The sequence below is a fragment of the Amblyomma americanum genome, chromosome 3 (genome assembly GCF_052857255.1).
Source record: "Amblyomma americanum isolate KBUSLIRL-KWMA chromosome 3, ASM5285725v1, whole genome shotgun sequence".
NCBI classification, from domain to species: Eukaryota; Metazoa; Arthropoda; class Arachnida; order Ixodida; family Ixodidae; genus Amblyomma; species Amblyomma americanum.
The window spans coordinates 102106439-102114081 of NC_135499.1; the positions used below are offsets into that span (position 1 = coordinate 102106439).

General features: G+C 43.4%; 1 protein-coding gene across 1 annotated transcript; it reads right to left on the bottom strand.

Moving 5' to 3' along the window:
- Window positions 1-558: 558 nt before the first annotated feature.
- Window positions 559-5842, bottom strand: LOC144123180 (uncharacterized). The gene is made up of 4 exons (XM_077656060.1): window positions 5638-5842; window positions 3880-3936; window positions 3035-3186; window positions 559-1118 (listed from the first exon to the last, which is right to left on the bottom strand). The coding sequence occupies exons 2-4, from the start codon at window positions 3929-3931 to the stop codon at window positions 756-758; spliced, it is 567 nt and encodes a 188-aa protein (XP_077512186.1). The 5' UTR covers window positions 3932-3936; window positions 5638-5842; the 3' UTR covers window positions 559-755.
- Between the last annotated feature and the right edge of the window lie 1801 nt (window positions 5843-7643).

The window sequence follows — 7643 nt, forward strand, 5'->3', positions numbered from 1 at the left end:
CATAGATATGACATTTATTTTAATCATACTTCTCACATCAAGTTGCTCTCAATGAAAGGCAGCAGTGCATCTTGGGTTTCATTACAGCTTTGCATTGCAGCCTTTTGTTCGCCCTTCGTTCCCGTTCCTCCGGAAATACTGTCCACCTAGATCTTTTTCTCCGCAAACTAAAGTAAGGCAAGCCGCATAATGGTATCAGTAAAGTTAGTTGTCGTAGACGAGTAGTTTCCATTAGTCCATAATTAGAACAAGGTTAAATGAGCTATTTCGAATTGTAAACCCAACAACAGAATGGCAAACCCTCGGTTTGAGTTTGTTACCAATGCACAAACAAACGTCTTGAATATCGTTATGCAGCAAACTGTACTGATCAACAATTTCCGTCCGTATGACAGTGATGCGTGTCCCTTCACTTTAGTAATGACGCAGCTGCAGCCCATGCAGTAACGTCCATTGGGCCTACAAAGCCTGCGCTATTTGCCGACTGCTGTAATGATATATAAATTGGTCTTACAACTTTCTTGACAAAAAAAAATAATGCGTTTATTACCCGTCGACAATGCTAATGTGTCCTGGAGATTCTTCTAGGAAAACTGCGGAGCAGCTGCCAAAGTCATGTCGTTCTATTCATGACGACAACTTCTCAAGATAGAGGTCTCAATAAATGCTGCAGGTGCATTCTGTCAGTGTTGAAGAGAGTGGGCCAGACTCCACTCTAGTAACACTTGTAGCATCCGAGGGCTAGTATGCACCCACTAATCGATGGAAAAAATAAATGAATGGGCACCCAGTTTCTCGCCATGTTCTATAAGACGTTTACCTTCCTGATCCATGAGAGTGCACAGATTGTTCAGAACGTCGATGTGACTGCCCATGTCTTTAAAAGCGTAGCCAGCCATTTTCTTGAGGAACAACTCGCTCACAATTTCAATGGCTTTGTCCTGAGCTCTCTGTCTTATAACTTTGATTGCGGCTTTGGCGGCGGATTTTCCAGCTTCCTTGAGGGCAGATATGATGAACGGTTTAGCGCTCTTAGCAGCCGCCTTGACTTTTCGGCCCGCCTTCTTGAATGCAACCTTGGTCTTATTCCACAGATTACGGAAGAAGTACTCATCCGTCTGAAACGGAACAAAAAAAAAAAAACGCGACGTTGTTTGTGCATGCTGATAAGCTTCGAGGCGTCAGTAGCGTTACAGCTGTGCATTTCGCACAAGACAAATGATCACAATATAAGAAAAAAAAACACTAAGATGCACGTCATGCGGCCGTTCAAATTGTAATCCTTAGCACTTGATGATTCCTAATCAAACATACTCTGCTCCTGCTATCTTCCGTTTTCACTTCTAAAATGTCCTAGTAGACTACACGAGGTTTCGTGCTGGCCGCCCATTTCTTTGGATAAAGAAGTGGTCTCTTTGCCTAAGTTGTGTTCTAAGTGATTGAAACATGCGATTGCTGTTCACGCACCCCACATGCAGCCTACAATGCCTGAGAGCCTGAAAGTTCTTTGCTACTTAATCGTTGAACTTGTCTTTTTTTACGTTGCTATGTAACAAGCATACACAACTTTTAATTACAAACTCCTTGCGCTTCAAAGTTTCATAATATTTATGGCAGTGAACTTACTACATGAATATCTTCCAAGCATACCGCGTATCTGAGCTGGCGTCAAGCGGTTCACACGAGGTCAATAATGGTAATTTTGCCCACTGTTCATGAAGGTTACGATGGTGAGCCATGTTCTAACATGTCGTTGCCTTCCTAAGTAAAGTAGTGCTCCGCCATTACGAATCTATTATTATGCGCAGCTCGAATTAAAGGCACTATTTCTGGGGGCCAAGCTTCGCCAGTGTATTTACGCCTCGTCGTTATGAAAACTCGTCTTCAGGGCAAATGATGCGGCCGAAAATGCATTGCCTATTAAGGCCCGATGGTCAATAAGACAAAAATTTTGATTACCCCGAACACATCTTTCCTTTACTATATTTTGAGTGGAAGACACGACTGGAACGAAGTGGGCAGGTGAAAATGCTTGAGTCTCGGTTGTTTTCAGGTGGTCTCACACTTTATATTTTCAAGGCGCCCGCTCTCGCGCCTTGCCTTTTACCGTATTGCGTGATTTGTCGAGAAGCAAGCTCTCTCTGTAATTTGTGCTATTTTGAAAGCAGTTTTAAGCAGCTGTGTGCCGACTAAGCACATACATATACTATCAGGTCGCGGGGATGTGACAGTCGTAGCGGGATATACGTCATTACGCCATTGGACAGAACAACTCATCTTATAGAAAACTAGCTGCTCAAAACTCCACCACATTATTTTAAAAGTAATGGCGAAAAGGAAATTCCACCTAATGCTAGAAAGATTTCGTCTAATTTCCAATGCATTGCACACCACTCGGTGCCTAAGCGAATCTAGATGGACCATAAATTTTTTTCCTGAGTATATTTTTTATTATCGATTCGTTATTAGGGGCAACTCGATTTATACGACAGTTTCTGCACTTGAACCCAAGTGTAATATTAACAAAGCTTGACCATACTGGTAGAAAAAAAAGGTAAATTAGCACAGACACCTTGATAACATCTGAAATTTTCAGTTAGGTAAGGTATTCGTACCGAAAATGCCAGCTCAGAGTCTGAATGCAGAAGCGACCACTTCAAGATACACTGATGTCAGAATACAGGCTATACATACGTTCAATTTATTAAGCAAATGGCAATTTTTTTTCTCCAAACCAGCGCCATTTTTGCCGCCGCGGTGGCTGAGTGGTTATGGCGCTCGGCTGCCGGCCCGTAAGACGCTGGCTCGATCAATGCCGCGGCGGTCGAATTTCGATGGAGGCGAAATTCTAGAGACCCGTGTACTGTGCGATGTCAGTGCACGTTAAAGAACCCAAGGTGGTCAAAATTTCCGGAACCCTTCACTACGGCGTCCCTCAAAGCCTGAGTCACTTTGAGACGCTAAACCCCCATAAACCATAAACCAAACAAGCGCCATTTTTTCGGCCAACCAAAAAGCTGTTCAGATGCTTCACCTCGCTTTCCAGTTCTGCGTCGTGTTGAAGCTCGTATGCAACATGTCGCAGGAAGTGTCCCACCAGTACGGCTTCATCAGCGATGTATTGTGATTTCAAGTCCGACAGATCCTGTGACGTCGTCCGTAAATCGACAGTAGTTTCCGCTGAAACTGCAATGAAATGAGTGCTTCACCATTTAAAATTTATGTTCACTACCTTTTTCAACTGCAATTTTTTTTTGTGATTAATATTGCAATGAATTCATGTGAATACAAAGTTCTTCAGCGGTGTTTACATGTGCATGCAAAAGTTGACGGTAAAATTTGGCCTCTCTTCCAAGATAATCTGTTCTTGACCTGGAGTAAATAGATTTCGGCCTGGAATAAAAAAAAAAACTTCCGTTTTCCGAGCAGTTGTGTTGGAGACTGGTTGTGCGAAATTGGTATTCAAGCACGTCTATGTCGTTTTATTTCTTAATGGTAGAGCTATAGCGAAGATATGGCTGCTCGTTTTCTCGAGATTACTGTAAGGCGGGCTGAAGGTTCAACAATCATTGGATTCACAGCTTGGTGACGATGCAGAAGACGTGAGGTGTTTGACAATAGCACAAAATGTCGAGCCGTATTTTCACGATCATAAATGAACTCCCATATTTTTCTGGGTAGCTGTTCCAAGAAAGCCAAAACATAGCTCCTGAAAGTAGCCAACACAGATTGCTGGAAGGTTTCAAGACACAAAAACATCCCTTCTACACTTTTACATCCAAAACATGTTTTAAACTGGTTTCCCGACTGGATACGGGAGTTTATACCACCATTTTAATAGGTTTCGTAAAAAGTTTTTACCGATAAGCTTCAACCAACCTGTGACAAAAGAAAGCCCAAGGACACAAATGGCTGCTGTAACGGCACTCATGGCACCTACGAAAAAGTAGAAATATATGTATATAAAATCACGAAAGCCAATTCAAATAAAATGCGAACAATATGTCTGTTGTTGCCCTCTGACAGTAAAACGTATGCGCACCATTGTGTACCACAAGCTTATATTAGATGTCCAAATATGCAGCCTCATCTGGGAAATAAATTACAATAAACCTCAATATTCTGGTAAGGATGAATTCTTTTCTATATACGCCGTAAATTTCATATTATGGTACGTTATTCGTACTTTAAACGAAGCTATGTACTTAAAACAGGCATAGCTTTCAGGCAGTCAGTACACTGACTTTTCTCCGAATGTAAGGTGTGGTTTTTTGAACAATACATTTTTAGCTGTTGTCCAGGAATTAGAACTCGCATGAATGCGCTGCGCACAAAGGTAAACAATCGAATAGGTGTACAAATATCATTTAAACCAATCCAATCATATAAGCCTACAGCCCACTCGCTGAGCGCCAGTACCTTAAGTTCTATCTGCGCGGCTGGAAGCCCCCGCCTTGGTTTCGGCTGGCAAACTGTCTTCTGTGAAATAAATTTGTTACCAAGTAAATTGTTGAAAGTAGAGTAAAGATGGCTTGAAAGAAACTGGTAGAAGATATATGCTATCGTATTTTTTTGCCCACCAAAAATTCGGTTGGATGGAGCTTAAATTTAAATGCTCGCGGGCGCCTAAGAGCACACGATTGCGCTCTGCTTTCAAACAGAAAATGCTCCCAAACCAGAGTAGGGCATATAATTTCATATTGCGACGAAATAGCAAGCCTGACTTCTTTCCCCACAAATAACTTTCTGAGCATTTCAGCTGCAATATACAAGAAACTGAATGACAATTTTTTTAGGATACTGTGCAGGTTTTGGGAGCCTTTGTATGCCAAAATATTCCCGCGTCTCCCAGTGTTGTAAAACATTGCGTATAAAGTTAAGCGTTCGCATCGATAGCTTTCTTACCGGAGGTACTTGACAAGCTTTGACAAACTGAAATCATAGACATTAAATTTCACAGCGAAACAGTGTACCGTCTTCAATGGCGTCACTATGAAAAGAACACTCCAGTGCAATCCAGCGGTGGCCAAGTGGTTGAGCATCCGCCTCGCATGCGGGAGGTCCGGGGTTCAATCCCCAGTGCTGCCGGGTACCCACTGGCAATAAAATCGGTTTACGCTTTTCCTCTGGTCTGGTGCTCGGCTTATTTATGGTGAAATGCTTGCGAAATGGGTCTTCGACCCCACCTTGAGAAGTCAAAACTACCTTGTGCCATGGCGCTCTTTGGCCATAGGTGCCTTTGCGCCATAAAACAATTCATAATGAATAATAAACCACCCAAATTCTATTTGACCGCACATGTGGCTTAATTTCCGGCGCCTGTCACCGGTTCGGTTACTTTTCAGTTTAATAGCGAAGATAATTCTAAAGCGATAATGCCGTTGCCGCTTCTGACACTGAACAAAAACATTTTGAAAAAATTAAATGTCACAGAAGCTTATACCTTTTCTTTTCAGCTACCACGAAGCTCCCAACCGAGGGCAATCATATTCTCATCCAAAGTAAAAAAATGTTTTCTTTGAAACGAATATTTAACACGTACACGGAATGTTGAAAATGAATTTAATAATCTGGTCACAATATGCGAGCCTTACGGCACGAACCCTCGAACTTACCAGGACGATAGTAAGCACTTACCAGTAGGATGAAGCTTACTAGTTGCGATGGGGGACTTCCACGGCACGTTAATGATTGAGGAAGAGGTGCGACCGGCCTTTTATGCTTCGCAAACAGTTAGGAATCCCACAACTTCCTGACCTAAAGCGATATAAATACAAAGATGGCGAGAACAAAAAAAATCTAATCAGCTGAAGGCACAAACAGGCTATCGCTGGCTTCAAGGTTGTCGAGCTTTCACGGCGCAAGTGCTCGGCTTACGAGAATATTAGTTGGTTTTCTTTGTCTATGAAATCTGGGCTGAGCGGATACTCGTTGGTGCTGTAGATCAGGCAATGCAATTAGCTTTTTATCTGTGGAGTAGCGCTGATGACAGGACCAACGCCTAATCAAATGGTAGGCACGGCACAATTATATATTATCACATGTTTCTAATATGCCTTTCGAAACAGCCAAAGCTGAAGGAAATTGCAACATGAACACTAGTAAAGGTAAAATTCCAGTGATGACTCAACTCGCGTGATATATTAAATGAGTATCGAAGCCTCAAATTGCAGCTTGTTGCACGAGAAATACGTTGTATGCCTTTACTGCCGAACAGAAAGATTAGCGACATCTGACGATATTGAAAAATCCTCACTCCGTTTGGCTTGCAACGATGTAAGTATCTTGCTTTCCCAGCCGCGTTTTCAGACAGCTCTTAGCAGGTGCACGTAACCCACATACGCCTTTGTCGTCGGCAAATATAAAGCCAAAAGAAATCGCTAATTTTCCTCATCTGGTCTGGTAAACCACCTATTTCGAAAACATGGTCAGTAATGCTATTTGAGCAAGAAGACAACGAATGAAAGGCTCGAGGGAATGCCTGCTGCCCTAGTAACGAAGAATTTTTTCTAGGCCTCCCTATATCAAATGTCCGTAAATCGCGTGCCCTTGCCAGAAACCAATTCTTGCTTCACATCACAATACAGTCCCAGACCAGCAATCTTATACTGTACCCACTTGGCTACAGATGGGTCATGGCATGCCAGACCTATCACAGTTTGCGCTCTATTTCCCACAGTGTTTGTGGCTCTTTATTGAACGGTCTAAAGTAATTACCTCTAATAACTCTGAGAAAAAGCTTCTGGTCATGTGATAGCACTTTGAGTTTCTCAGTAAAGTGTAAAAGTTGGTCTCACTAAAAAGGGTTAATGGTTCATGGGGGTTTAACTTCCATAAGCGACTCAGGCTATGAGGGACGCCGCAGTGAAGAGCTCCGGAAATTTCGACCCCCTGGTGTACTTTAACGACCATTGACAGCGCACAGAACACGGGCCTCTAGAATTTCGCCGCTATTGAAAGTCAACCACCGCGGCAGGAATCAAACCTCTGTGAGCAGCCGAATACCATAAGCACATAGTCACCGGGGCGGGTCTCTCACTAAAAAATGTCAGTCGATTTAGGCAATTAGGCCAAATGCGGACATGCGCGCTATTATGAAGTGTTTCGGTGCTGCGCTTCTCTGCTAGGTTAATGTGGTTGTTGGAGTGTAGTGGTGTTTTTGTATGAAAAACTGACAGGAGCACATGGCAACACCCACCAACCGCTAGGGCCTCCGCAGGGCTTAATTTCTGAGGTATTGCTTGTGGTCACCAGTCGAGAACCTGCGGTGCTGCGCCACTGGTCACCTGTCCACCGGGTGGCTTACTTGCCAACGTGTTGCCGGTAGGCAGGTGAGCATTGGCGCAGTAGCACTTTTGAGCTGGAGCTGACGCATCTCGGTTTGCTCCCAAATTTTGTAACGGCAATTGTTAACCTAATAAGAAAGACGCGTTCAGTCATTATGCAGAAATGCAGAATAAAGGCATTTTGTCCGATCTGTGGAGCAACCAGCGCAGCGAGATGTTTCAGTGCGAAGGCAGTACTCTAGACGTACCAACATCGAGCAAGAATCTTGTTTTGTGCACGAGAGCACACGCGAGAGTGCGCGAGAACACCACAGGAGAGCACTATGGTGTTGCCACTGTCGATCACGCCTCGTCCTA

Bases quoted from the DNA above. Each gene is read 5' to 3' on its own strand.
- LOC144123180 (XM_077656060.1), bottom strand. From the start codon at position 3,931: ATGAGTGCCGTTACAGCAGCCATTTGTGTCCTTGGGCTTTCTTTTGTC. The intron at 3,187-3,879 runs GTTGGTTGAAGC...ATTTCATTGCAG, and splicing joins TGGGCTTTCTTTTGTCACAG to TTTCAGCGGAAACTACTGTC. The intron at 1,119-3,034 runs GTGAAGCATCTG...GTTCCGTTTCAG, and splicing joins ACGCAGAACTGGAAAGCGAG to ACGGATGAGTACTTCTTCCG.